The sequence below is a fragment of the Neolamprologus brichardi genome, chromosome 17, assembly GCF_056152115.1.
Source record: "Neolamprologus brichardi isolate AB-2024 chromosome 17, ASM5615211v1, whole genome shotgun sequence".
In the NCBI taxonomy this organism is placed as follows: domain Eukaryota; kingdom Metazoa; phylum Chordata; class Actinopteri; order Cichliformes; family Cichlidae; genus Neolamprologus; species Neolamprologus brichardi.
This window is the reverse complement of record NC_142120.1, coordinates 6,266,818-6,279,496: the sequence shown is the minus strand read 5'-3', so window position 1 is coordinate 6,279,496 and position 12,679 is coordinate 6,266,818. Positions and strand designations below refer to the sequence as shown.

The following is a 12,679-nucleotide window of genomic DNA, read 5'->3' as shown; positions in this document are numbered from 1 at the left end:
CCTCTCTGCTAGATTAGACAGGCCTTTACTTGCCCTTTCTTATGTCTTCGAGGGCCTTGCAGTCAAAACAGCTGACATCATCACAGAGGAAGCTGGGAAGATTTACCGCAAGGTGAGACTTAGGTTAGAAAAATGTGTTTTGATCCACACAGGGCCAGAGGAAGGGCCTTTCCAAAAAGCATGCCAATCAAGGGTAGGTGATGGTTCGGGTTTGCAAGACCAAGCAGACGTCATGTAGAATCAGGCCGTGTGGCATAAGTGGGGGTTAATGTTGGTGGAAATAAGAATGATGTTGATATTGAATATAATGGACAATACGCAGCTGTAATGTGGCCTAGCTTCAAAATATTTATGAGAGATCAGGGCAAGAGAAGCACCGTCTAGTCCTGTCCAGATGGTTTCAAGCTGGAGCGTCTTTATTTCATAAGACTATACTGCCATCCTGTGGTAATGCATGATTGCTGCAACATACACAAAAACTCCCAAAGCTGAAAGTATCCACATTCCGATGACGTCGGTCAGTTTTTGATAAACTTCACATAATGAATCTTTATTGAAACATCGTTGCTTTTTAAAACCATATAAGACAAAGACAACGAGTCTGAGCACACTGGAGAAAAGCAACACCCAGCATGGTGAGAGCGTAAAAGGTCTGTGTTTTTTTTCTCTGTTCATCATCCTCCGCTGGAAATCGACGTCCTCTCGGCTCTCGTCGTTTCGTTAAGTGCATGTGGTTGACAGTTTTATGAAGGAGAGGCTTCGAATGTGCAGCAATGTCAACAGTTTGTTCTTCCCGGTCCCCGTTTGTGACATCAAAGCTCTCCGTGTGGACTCGCGGTTGCCTCAGATGCTTCCGACTCCTCGGCTGTATCTAACATAGGAAAACTTATAGAATTAATCACACTGCAGTCAGTGAAGCACACAAAGTAAACATGTTGCTTAAATAACATCCTCACAGGTGGTATTGGGTGGGTATTGTGCTACCTCATGCCAACACTCATCCTCACCTGGCTGTTGTGTTTGCACACACTCCCCATCTCGCTCCTCGTAGCCTTCAGAGCAGATGCACGTGTAGCTGCCTTGATTGTTGACACACTCCTGGTGCTCTTTTGTGCACACTGGCTCTGACTGCGAACACTCATCCACATCTGGCAAAGATTTAAATAAATACATTTTTAAAAAAATTGAATATATATTTAAATGTAAAGAGAAGTTTTTCATGCATTATCCTTACAAATGTGACATCAGTTAAGGGGAACTAAAGCAGACTTTCCAAGGGTAGAATTAAGAGGTTCTGTCCATCCACAGCAGTCTGGAGCTCACAATATCCTTTCTTATTACAACAATTAAAGACACATAAAGGGAAGATGTAAATATGCAAATAAAGTGATCTAAAGTTAAGCCTGCATCCAACTGTGATGAGAGACTCATGCTTACAGTATGCACATTAATGACATGTCACAGGGCGAGAGGCAGGGTCCACCCTAGACAGGTCGCCAGCATGGAAGCACTAAGAATTTACTTCCAAGGAGTGCGTCTTTTGGCTTCATTTGTATTAAACTCAAAGTGGAGACCGACACTTTAACGTAGTGTCAGAAATCTTTCAAATAGTGAATAATACCTGTGCAGGTTCCCTCTGTGTCTTGGTACCCGCTGGCACAAGCCTGGCAGTTATCGGGACCGGCTCCAGTGCAGCCGGAGCACACTTTATCACAGGCTTTGAGGAAAAAACATACCGAATAAAGTTAGGTCTCACAAAACTGTTAGTAAATGGATAACAATCAGACATTGTAATATGAAACATCTAACAGCGATAAGTTCGCTGGAAGCAAATTTCCACACTGCTCCAAAAGCTACTGTTTGGCATATGACCTCTTACCCTTGCAAGAGTAGGAACCTTCCGTGTTGAGGCAGTACTGATCTTCTTTGCATGGAACAGGGTCTTTGGAACACTCATTTACATCTGCAACACATCAGACAGAGCCATCAAACAGGCTGGCAACCACACAGCGCCATCTGCTGATCATTCTTTGTGCTTACCACAGAGTGAAAACACAAAAAATGTGAGTGTCTGCAGATTAGAGCGTAGAGTTACTGAATAAAGATCTCAGGGGCAAAACTGGATGTTAATGGTGGAGGTCAGAGGAGAATGACCAGAGGGAAAATTAAATTAAAACCTTGGCTGGAGATAAGTATCAACTTTCCCTGTTAAGCCAGGCGTTTTGATTCAGGCTGTGTGCACATATGCTATACTGTATTCCCGCAAAGATAGGAAATTAATTTTGATTGAGTGAATGCAAAATGAATCATACTATATAACTATTTAAAAATCTATGGCAGTTTATAAAACTGTCACGTAGGTTTTCATTTTGACTGACCTGAGTTTCGTTTATAGGAAATGCTTCCTATATAACACTTAAAAGGACTAAACTAGCATTAAATCCACCTATTAATAATGATGAACTGATGCTCAGTCAATAGGTAATGCTAAGTCTTCAGTAGTCACCACATGGGTGTGTTTGGGGCAGCCCATCAGTGCCAATATGCCCAGAAATGCATATCAGTGTATGTGTATGTGTGTGCGTGTCCAGAGTTCAGCTGAGACAGTGTCCTTCGCCCTGCTAGGCTAAATAAACAGTCTTCCAGCCAACCCAGGTGGCCTTGCGTGGAATGGGAAGGAACAGTCTAAACACAGTCGTTATCAGGGTGTTTTTGTTCGGCTCCAGCCTTGCGACCGCAGCTGGCGCCGAAAGGGTATCCGCATGAAGTGATGGTGCTTTTTACTTTAGTGCGAACAGCTCATATGAATTTCAAAGCTGTTCTAACAGTCCAACACTGGTCTCTCAATCTCCCGTTAGAGAGCCGTTAGCTTCTCCATGATGTTATCAAACTTGCGCTCCGTGATGTTGTCATTCTTGTGCTCAACCAAACCTACTTATTATGGCGTACGCCCCCATAATTTGTGTACACAGCCAAAAGAGTGTGTGTGAGACACTGGAACGAATCAAGCAGGGGTTGGCAGAGGTACAGGTGAAGGATCGTCAGCCTGCTTTAAAGTAGACATGAAACACCACGTTTTAGTTTTAGTCTCATTTTTCCACTGAGTTATGATTTTAAACTCTTAATTCTTAAATCCAGCCTAATAGACAGTGTTAAACCTATGACAGTTCTTTAAAGTAGGACTCCATGGTGTATAAACTGGCCTTTATACATGTAGCCTTTTAGTCCACTTTAAGCTTGACATGGCCATTAATCTCACTTCATAATATACACCTCAGACTGCTTCAAGCCTTCAAGAAGGCAAGATTAACTCAAACAAATAACCAAGGTATGCAGAAGAGCATCTCTAAATAAACAGCAGATCAAACCTCAGAGAAGCAGAAGACCACACCGGGTATCAGCCAAGAACAGAACTGAGGCTAAATTGGACGAACCTGTGCTAGCATTCTGACTTGTGCTACTAGCATTAAGTTTTAAAATGAACATAAATGTACATAAAAATAACATTTTCAAGAATTTACGTGGTCTGGTACTGTTCTGAGTTTAAAATATAACTAACTGGTCCATTATTGGTTGATTTCGCAACAATTTGTGTAGTCAATAAATTGTTATGAAACAGCAAAAAGATGGGAGATTTGCAGGTTTATCCAACCAGTGGTATAATAATCAAAGTTGGAACAATGATGGAACCCAAACAGCAAGAACAATAGCTCAGATGACCTCTTTATCCGAGTACTTTTGTTAAGAGAATGTCATGTAGCAAGTTGTCTTACCTACACAAGTTTCCTGGTCGTCTTCCTCCCAGCCTTCCTTGCACTCGTCACAGTCCTGATTGGTTGCTCCAGTGCAGGTCTTGCAAGAGGAGTGACATTCTGCAGAAGTGAAGACCAAATTTCCATCAGTACGTTAATGTTGGTGATGAGTTTCTGGTGCAACAGCAGGTAACTTATTTAGTAGGGGTGGGGGAAAAAATTGATACTGTGTGGTATCGTGATATTTTGTTTGCTAATAATGTATCGATACAGGGACAGCAGAAATCGATATTTTGTTACAAAAAAAGTTTTTGTGGACTGGAACATGCTCTGACTTCAGAGCAAGAATCCTGACATTCCTTCACTGTCCAAATGTGTTTAACTTTTTTTTTTGGCAGCAATAAACATGACAGTTTACTTATTTTAATTTAAGACATGTTTTATTTTAATTAAGTTTAAAACATTTTTATTTAATGTAAAGTTATATTTTGTTTTAATTTACTTTCAAATTCTTCAGTTGCTGAAGGGGCTGCATAGTTTTCATAAATTGCATAGTTCAGAATAGCTATAATTGTACCAGATGGTTGCGTTCAGTTAAGTTGGACTAGACTGTAATACAAACCGTTCAGTTTGTCAACAATAAAACTGAAATGAGAGAAAGACTGAGTGTGAGACTTTGATATTAGATAAAATGAATATTGATAAAGTTTACCTTTATGTACAGAATCTGAATATCGCAAAATATTAAAAAAAAATTGTGATAATATCATATCGTGGGATGTATGGTGATTCCCACCTCTATTATTTAGGTAAACTGAGTTTTTTATTATTTCTTTTTTTACCTGTGCACAGAGAAAAGCTGTCGTTCCTCACTTCGTTGAAGTAGCTGTCGATGCAGTCTAGGCAGAACTCGCCCGTATAACCGTGGTGGCAGCTGCACTTCCCGTTTCCCCCACGGGTCCCGTCTCCATTGCACGCACCATTCCCGTGACAGGGTTGCTCAGAACCCCCCACACAGGCTTAAAAACAAAGACAGACAAATTATTTTTGTGCTTTTAAACCAAATTTTACAACAACTCGCTCTTAGGATCTCTTTTTCTGTGCACAGTAGCTTCTGTAAGCTTCTTTGGTAGATTTTTTTTTTTTTTTTTTAAACACTCAATGCCATTGTTTTTTCTATACATAGTAATATAGAGACCACTGATGTTTGAACACTATGGTTCAGTAATGTAATGTTTATTTCAAAAACTCTCACTAAATATAAAATCATCTTTCTTTAAAGGTCCTGTGGCACAACCAAGAGAAGATCAGTAATGTGTGAAATCATAAATTTGTATTACGTCCTTTTTCCTCATGTGTTGCACTTCTGTAGGTGGTTGCCAAGTAGTCGCTGTCCATGTTAATTTGGTTTGAAAGGAGGCTCAAAAACGGCTGATAAGTTGCAAATATGGCCCCCAACTCTATACTGTCCCTGACTCCTCATCTCACATCTTAGTGAGCCTCATTTTAAAGCGATGTCAGTATAATAAGATGTGTGCCACAGATGCATCGTAAACTGTTTTGTTAAACTGCCTTTAAGATGTCAGGTGTAACATTGCTGATGACATAGCTCATGTTTAGGGCCACTTACACACACACCGACATTTATTTCTGAGTGACAGTTGGGAGAACAGAGGAGGCGCAAATTAGAAATGGACTGTTTGCAAGTAGATGACGACTGATGACTTGGGACAGCATTGGAAAAATGCAAAACTTGTATGACACAAGCGACCTGTTTTCATAATAACATTGGAAGCCCTGAAATTAAGATGAAACGGGGTGGGGTGGGGGGGGAACTGGAGCACTGGTGGATGTATCTGTAAATTCTCACCATTGCAGTCGGGTCCAAATGTTCCCTTTGGACAGCACACTTTGATGGTCTCTATGCAGAACCACTTGTGCAGATCGGGATGTTTCGTTTTCCTGTGTTGCAACAGGTAAACAAGGCAGGAAGAGACGAGGTTTAACAGCAGGTTACCAAATCAAACAAGCCTTTAAAAACGCAAACAACCCTGATCAGCATCTGCCAGCCTGCCTGACCATGTGTCCATCACTCATTAGGTCCCCCTTTAAAATCCAACCACGTCATTTGCATCGACCCACCTCTTGAACCACCAAGTCTCGAAATGCTCCTCGTGCTCCTCAACCATGTGGTTGCACTCAAAGCTGCTGCTGTCGCACAGCCCCTCCACAATCTCCATCAGCCGGATCTCGCTGGGGTGGAAGGAAAGCAGCAGACGAGACAAGTGCACAAGTTAGTTTGAGATTGTAAACATACATCTCAAAATGTACAAGAAGATTTATATTTGCATGAAAAGAAAAGAAAACAACTTCATTTGATGGAAAGCACAGAAGCTCAAAAGCCTGCAGGTCTGGTGAAAAGTAAACAGCTCAGATCACAGGACCTGTGGCAGGGTGACCTGTAGGCTGGGCTCTTGGCTGTCTCACCTCGTCTCATATTTAGACAATTTCCTCTCCTCCCAGGCTGTGTTTCCTCCTCCAAAGTTCTGGTTTGCTGTTCTCTCGAAGCCCTGACATACAACGCAGACATTTTAATTTTTGAGCCCAGAAATAGGAAGGACCCTGCACTGAGTAAAGGGCACCCAGGCATCTTACATTAGACTGACGTATGTTCACGTCAACACAATGAAAACCAACACAAAGGAAGAAGGTCTGCAAACGCTCACTGACCTTGTTGAAGTTCTCGGTGATTTGCCGGCAGGTGTTGCAGGCGCTTTTTAAATCCTTCTTGGCGTCAGTAACTTGACAAAGTAAGACAAGAGTTAAGCAAGACAAAAGGCGCAGCAGCCGCAGCTCTGGACCGGTGGACAGCATCTCAGCAGATCAATTCACACAATTTCATATCAGGAGACGAGCGCTCCAGCCACTAGCATGCAAGCTTTCCACTGATGTTAAAGTGCTGCAGTGGTCGCACACATCTATGCGAGGTGTTCCTAACATTAGATGAAAGATAGCGTTATCTATGCAAAGTGTGACAAAATGGTATTTACATGCCGGTTACATGGAGAAAAAAAAACCCTGAATCGGTTCTAGTTTTCCGCGTCAGCGTCTTAATCGAATTGTGGCTTGTGGTGATTGGCTGTAACCGCCTGTCAATAAAATGGAAAACCAATCGTGAGTCGCCACGCGCGGGACAATAGAAAAAAAACAAAAGAAAAACCATCCCCACGTGGAAAATTCAGGAAGCTTGCAAGTAAATTCAAAATATTTTTTTTCCATTTTTTTAAAAATTAGGTTTCAGTAATATTTCTCAAAAGCCCTACTAATAAAAAAAACCCTCAACGCCTTAGCCAAAGTAAAAGTTGCATCGTTCACTTCCTGTGCCTGCCGGAAGTGAAAACTAGCCTTTTCTCTTTTTTTTTCAGCTGTCATGGCTGAAAAGAGGACTGTTTTGGGGCTTCCATTGTTGTTTTTATTAGCTTCCGTGGCTCTCTTGCATTTATTTATTTGCCCGTTCACTAAAGTTGAGGAGAGCTTCAACTTACAGGCGGCACACGACCTTCTGTATCACAGACTTGACTTTGACAAGGTAAGCATGCAGCCATTTGATGTGTTAATAAGCTAAGTGGACACAGAAAGCACTCGTGGATGTAAATAAAACATTCGTAATATTCAGTTTCCCTTTTTGTCATTTAAAAAAATAGAATACCATTCTTACGGCCCTAAAGATGTTAAATATAAGGTACATTATGAAAAAAAGTGTGACAGCTGCGGGTACAGTTTAAATCCTACTTTTGATGTAATGCTACGTCCGAAACATTCTGCTTGCTATTGATGCTTGCTATAAAAATCATTCACACCAGTAGTTTGACAGCTATACTGCGGTGTGGACTGTTCCATCGTAAACCTATAGCTACAAGAAATAAATAAATATGGTCTAATCCTCACCCATTCACGTCACAATATTAGAAAAATACATTAATTCACAATAAAACAAGAGAACATAACAGGAGCTCTGTTGAAAAATGGGAAAAAATGTGACCAAAACTGAGGGATAGGGTGGCTGAACATAGGTATACTGTTCCTATTTAACCTGATTTATTTTAAGGCAAAACACACTACACATAAACACATCATGGGAGTAACTCGACCCTACTGGGAACTATGAGCTTTGATGCCAGGGTTGGGGATAAAATCAAAGCCTCAATCAAAGAGAGACCTATTGAATTTATGCCATGGAGGCCACCAATAACTGTGGTGCTAATGAGGACTAATATTAGGGTCACTAAATTTTGTAACTGACTAGACTTGACCTACAGTGTTGGCTTTCAGCATTAACATTGCTTTGCAGTTCTTTTCTGCCTTCATTGTAGTGCTCTGATATATCACTATCAAGATTTATAAGAAATGTAAAATTAAAAAAATCCAAAGAAGAGACTGGAGAATCACCTTTCGGAGTATTGATGTTGCGTTGCATGTACACCAGAGGGCACTCTGAAGCTACCCTGGTAAAACCTGTTTGAAATGCCACAAACTCAACAATCAGCTGATCTTGTCATGACAATAAAACATTTTTAAACAGAAATGTCTTATTACCTTCGTAAAGACTCATAAATAACTACACATAAACAGATTTCCCTCACATTTATTATGTTTTGTGTGTAAGAAAAACAATAAGTTGATATATTGGAATTTTTAAATTACTCAATATCAGTATCTATTGGGCTTTATTCTGTTCTGTTGTGGCATAAGTGCTTTTGTTCTATATTACAATGTTGCTTATAACAATATACTACAACTTGATAACATGCAGGACTGTTGTGTTCCCTGTGATGAGGGTGTCCGGAAAAATAATAAGTCAAGAGCGCAGTAAGCAGTCCTGAAACTTAGAGACACCCCCCCAAAAAGGAAAAACAAAAAAAGAGCCCAATAGACAGCAAAAATATTTGCAGCAGTCTTTACAGCTTGTAACATTTTAAATTAGGTGTTCACTACAAGATGAACTACACTACATGGCACAGAGCTGTCAGTAGTATCCTTCCACAGATGACAGAGTAACTGTGAGAATGACTTAAAAATACATTGCAACACATCTCAAATTTGCATGAGAATGCCTGAATGTTGCTCAATTTTACTAGATAAATCTTCTCTGGGAAGATTAGACAAAGGTTTACCTTCATAAGAAGCATGCACTGTACATTGTAGGGGGTGAAACAATGCTGTGAAGACATTGTAAAGCACGGTGGAGGGAGGATCATGGTTTGGCTTTTTATTTTTGTTTTTTTATGGTCTGGATATCTGGACATGCAGAGAGTAATAAATTCCAAATTCAGTCAAAAACATATACAGTAAAAAACCGGGGCATCACTCCATGATTCGAAGCTTAGAAGAGTCAAGACAATGAAAAACCAACTACAGGATGATTGGAAAGAAGAAATCCATGTTTTAGAACAGCCAAGAGAGTCCTGACTTTAACTTAACAGAGATGCTTTAGACAGTTTACTTGTTTGTTCTGATAAAAAGGGAGAAAAAAATCCATGACATCTGGGTAAATTCCAGGTCTTGCTTAGGGTCATGTGATGTGATTGAAAGCGAGAGATTAGATTGTTTTATTTACTCTTGTTTTTGAGCTCCTTAAAATCACTGTATGGTAGTGTGGCTGTATAAGTCTTACAAAGTACCTTGTTTTTCTTTTCAGTATGACCATCACGAGTTCCCCGGTGTGGTGCCGCGGACTTTCCTTGGCCCCCTCTTCCTCTCCACGCTCACCTCCCCTGTTGTTTTTCTGTCTTCCCTGCTGGATGCACCAAAATTCTACACACAGCTTATAGGTAGCGTACCATCTCGCTTTTTGTTGTTTAGTATCCAAACCACTGAGATGTAAAGGTAATTAAAAGCTCTTAAGAGATGTTTAATGTGCTGTTCTTTCTGCACAGTCCGAGCTTCCCTGGGAGTGTGCGTCATCGGTGCACTGTGGCACATGCAGAAAGAAGCAAGGAGGCAGTTTGGCTCCACAGTTGCAGACCTTTTCTGCCTTATATGTGCGTCTCAGTTTCATTTAATGTTCTACAGCACGAGGACACTGCCCAATGTATTCGCCCTGCCATTAGGTAACCCATCAGCTCTCATTTGAGTTCTAGTTTCTTTCTTTGTTATTTTTGGAACTTAAATAATCGAGCATTATAATGATGAGTAAAACTCTCGGCGCAGTTCTTATAGCATTCACATCATGGATGGCTCAGAGATATGGCCGGTTCATCTCCCTGTCTGCTTTGGTCATCATTGTGTTCCGGTCAGAGTTGTGCATCTTTATGGGCCTCATGTTACTGATGTCGCTCCTGAGCAGGAAGCTGGGGCTGCTGCAGCTGCTGAAATATACTGTTCCTGCTGGGATATTGTCATTAGGTTAGTGGTTCATCTATAATAAATACAGTGTATGTCTAACAATATTAAAAACATGCTGATCACTGTTTGTGTTTGCTTTCCTTTGTCTCCTGCAGCTCTGACAGTGGCTGTTGATACCTTCTTCTGGAGGAAGCTCCTGTGGCCTGAAGGCCAGGTTTTGTGGTACAACACCATTCTCAACAAAAGTTCCAACTGGGGAATATCCTTTGATTTATTCCAGCACATCCTGTTTGCTTAGCTGTTTGATAGTTGGGAAACTATGGGGGGGAAATGACGACCACAAGAAAATGTGACATTTCACTTTATGGAAATAGTAGGAGAGGATAACTGGGATAACTGGGACTTTGTTGGCTGTGGAAAAATGACTTTCCTTGTTGGACTGAATATTTCAGTCATTTTATTTGTATTGCACAATTTCACAGCAACAGATTTCTTAGTTTATAATTGTTAATTTAATAAATGTTTTAGTTTCATGGTATCTTAAAAGCGTGTTGATGAACAGCATGTTGATGCCCTTTGTTAAAATATTCCTGTATGAGTCCAGTCTCCTTTAGCATTCTAGCTCAGTTAAAACTCAGGTAAGGATGTTGCTGAATTTAATTTTATGACATTGTTGTTGGTTTATTGTTGGTTGGTTATAGCAGTCCTTGACTGTTCTCCCCAGTAAACCTCTCCATTTCTCTGGTACTTCTACTCTGCTGTACCTCGCGCCCTGGGCTGCACGCTGTTCTTTGTCCCCCTTGGCCTCCTTGACAGGCGAATGAGAGCATTGCTGCTGCCCACAGTGGGCTTCATTCTGCTCTACTCACTGTTGCCCCACAAAGAGCTGCGTTTCATCATATACACTTTTCCCGTGCTCAGTTTGGTGGCTGCGCGTGGTTGCTCTTTCGTGTAAGCTGAAACGTACGGCACCTGTCCTTATATTGAAAGAAGAGTGAATGATCCTAAAAAGTTTCCTTTCTCTTAAAATTGGCATTGAAATTTCGAGAGCTGAAGCTGTTTGTCATGCTTTTTACTGTTTTGTTTTTTTCCTCCCTCCATGTGATTTAGTTTGTGTAACTACCAGAAATCCTGGATATACAAACTGGGTTCTGCATTTGTGGTTGGCCAGCTGTTGGCAAACACGGCATACTCTGGTATTTGCCTCTATGTTTCTCACCACAACTACCCTGGAGGCAGAGGAATGCAGGAACTACACCGGCTGTTGCCAGCCTCAGCAGGTTGGAATCACATCAAGCTTTTTTTTTTCTTTCTTGAAGGGAGCGCTCACACAGTTACATATTTAAAAGTCTGTCAGAAATGCAGGAGATATTTTTTCCCCCCCTTTCTCACTGTCCCTCTCCCCTTCTGTTTTTCTTTTCCTTCCTCTTTCTTTCTCCCTTTCCTATCCTTCACTCATGTCTGTCCCGTCTGTATCAACTGAAAATAAAATAAAATAAATAATAAAAACAAAGGTTGATCAAATGGACCAATACGGCAATGCCATGATGATCCATTTGGCAAAATAAATCCATTGGGTATCCTTGTTGGTCTTCAGACAACAATTCTGACGGCTAAAGAACCAAATGGGACAGGCAAAAAAAAAAAAAAAAAAAAGAAATGCAGGAGATAAAGAATCGTGGTTTTCTAGTGAACTCTCATTGTTGCGGTCTTTCCTCAGATGTATTTGTTCACATTGACACCTACACTGCTGAGACTGGAGTTTCACGCTTCCTACAACTAAACAAAAACTGGAGGTTGGTGTTTTATTTTGATCTGAAATCTGTCCATCAATCTTTTTTTAATATACAGTTTTACATTTTCTATTTTTTTGTGGGTGTTTTGAGTTAAGCTTAGAATTCAGAAAAACATTTGGCCTCACTTCAGTTTTCAGTATCTGTATTGTCAGTTTTAGTTTTTTTCAAATATTATAACATGGGTAACATTTGGAAATGAGGAAATTGTTACAATCTCAGAATAGGTACTGCAGCACAAATACTTTGGAAAGGCAGGTCAAACATGCTGGACCTCAATAAACATGTTTGTGAAAGCCTTATGAAGCAGGTTACATTATCAAATGTGACCAATGTGACAAAAATTAATACAGCTTTATTTATTTATTTATTTTAGCTTTTTAAGTAAACTTAAAATATTATTTTAAACATTTTTAACACTTTACTTCCCATTTTCAACAGATATGACAAACGTGAGGACTTGAGCCCCACGAGCCCAGCTATGCAGATGTACTCGCACCTATTGATGGAGGCTAATGCGACCAAGATAGAATTACTCCAGGACACCCATCAGCCTCTGACCTTCATAGAAGGTTACCGCAACATTGCCTTCAGTGTGTTTCACTTCCCTCCTGTCAGAGTGCACTTGGAGAGAAAAACTGTGCTGATGGAGAGAAAGGCCACCAAAACAGTGACTTAAACAAGTGTTGGATTTTTTTTTTTCTTTAAATTTGCTGACCACTACTGTGAAACCAGTGCTTTTACAGAATAATAAAAAGTATCTCTCCAGGTATTTCCACTACAAAACAT

The 12,679-nt window shown here is 40.4% G+C and overlaps 2 protein-coding genes across 2 annotated transcripts; one reads left to right on the top strand and one right to left on the bottom strand.

Moving 5' to 3' along the window:
• Window positions 1–394: 394 nt before the first annotated feature.
• creld2 (CRELD disulfide isomerase 2) lies at window positions 395–6,866 on the bottom strand. The gene is made up of 10 exons (XM_087830497.1): window positions 6,483–6,866; window positions 6,240–6,322; window positions 5,895–6,005; window positions 5,623–5,714; window positions 4,595–4,771; window positions 3,774–3,872; window positions 1,880–1,963; window positions 1,622–1,717; window positions 1,008–1,148; window positions 395–871 (listed from the first exon to the last, which is right to left on the bottom strand). Exons 1-10 carry the CDS (start codon window positions 6,624–6,626, stop codon window positions 813–815), a joined length of 1,086 nt encoding a protein of 361 aa, XP_087686623.1. The 5' UTR covers window positions 6,627–6,866; the 3' UTR covers window positions 395–812.
• Window positions 6,867–7,170: 304 nt separating this feature from the next.
• Window positions 7,171–12,676, top strand: alg12 (ALG12 alpha-1,6-mannosyltransferase). Its single transcript, XM_087830802.1, has 9 exons — window positions 7,171–7,341; window positions 9,451–9,583; window positions 9,689–9,862; window positions 9,963–10,157; window positions 10,253–10,357; window positions 10,826–11,048; window positions 11,208–11,377; window positions 11,818–11,893; window positions 12,332–12,676. Exons 1-9 carry the CDS (start codon window positions 7,183–7,185, stop codon window positions 12,567–12,569), a joined length of 1,473 nt encoding a protein of 490 aa, XP_087686928.1. The 5' UTR covers window positions 7,171–7,182; the 3' UTR covers window positions 12,570–12,676.
• Window positions 12,677–12,679: the final 3 nt, after the last annotated feature.

Excerpts from the sequence above, each read along its gene's own strand:
- creld2 (XM_087830497.1), bottom strand. The coding sequence starts at position 6,626 with ATGCTGTCCACCGGTCCAGAGCTGCGGCTGCTGCGCCTTTTGTCTTGC. Across the intron at positions 6,006-6,239 it reads TTGTCTAAATATGAGACGAG|CGAGATCCGGCTGATGGAGA; the intron begins GTGAGACAGCCA and ends CTTCCACCCCAG. Across the intron at positions 1,964-3,773 it reads CGACCAGGAAACTTGTGTAG|ATGTAAATGAGTGTTCCAAA; the intron begins GTAAGACAACTT and ends GATGTGTTGCAG.
- alg12 (XM_087830802.1), top strand. The coding sequence starts at position 7,183 with ATGGCTGAAAAGAGGACTGTTTTGGGGCTTCCATTGTTGTTTTTATTA. Across the intron at positions 9,584-9,688 it reads ATTCTACACACAGCTTATAG|TCCGAGCTTCCCTGGGAGTG; the intron begins GTAGCGTACCAT and ends CTTTCTGCACAG. Across the intron at positions 10,158-10,252 it reads TGCTGGGATATTGTCATTAG|CTCTGACAGTGGCTGTTGAT; the intron begins GTTAGTGGTTCA and ends TGTCTCCTGCAG.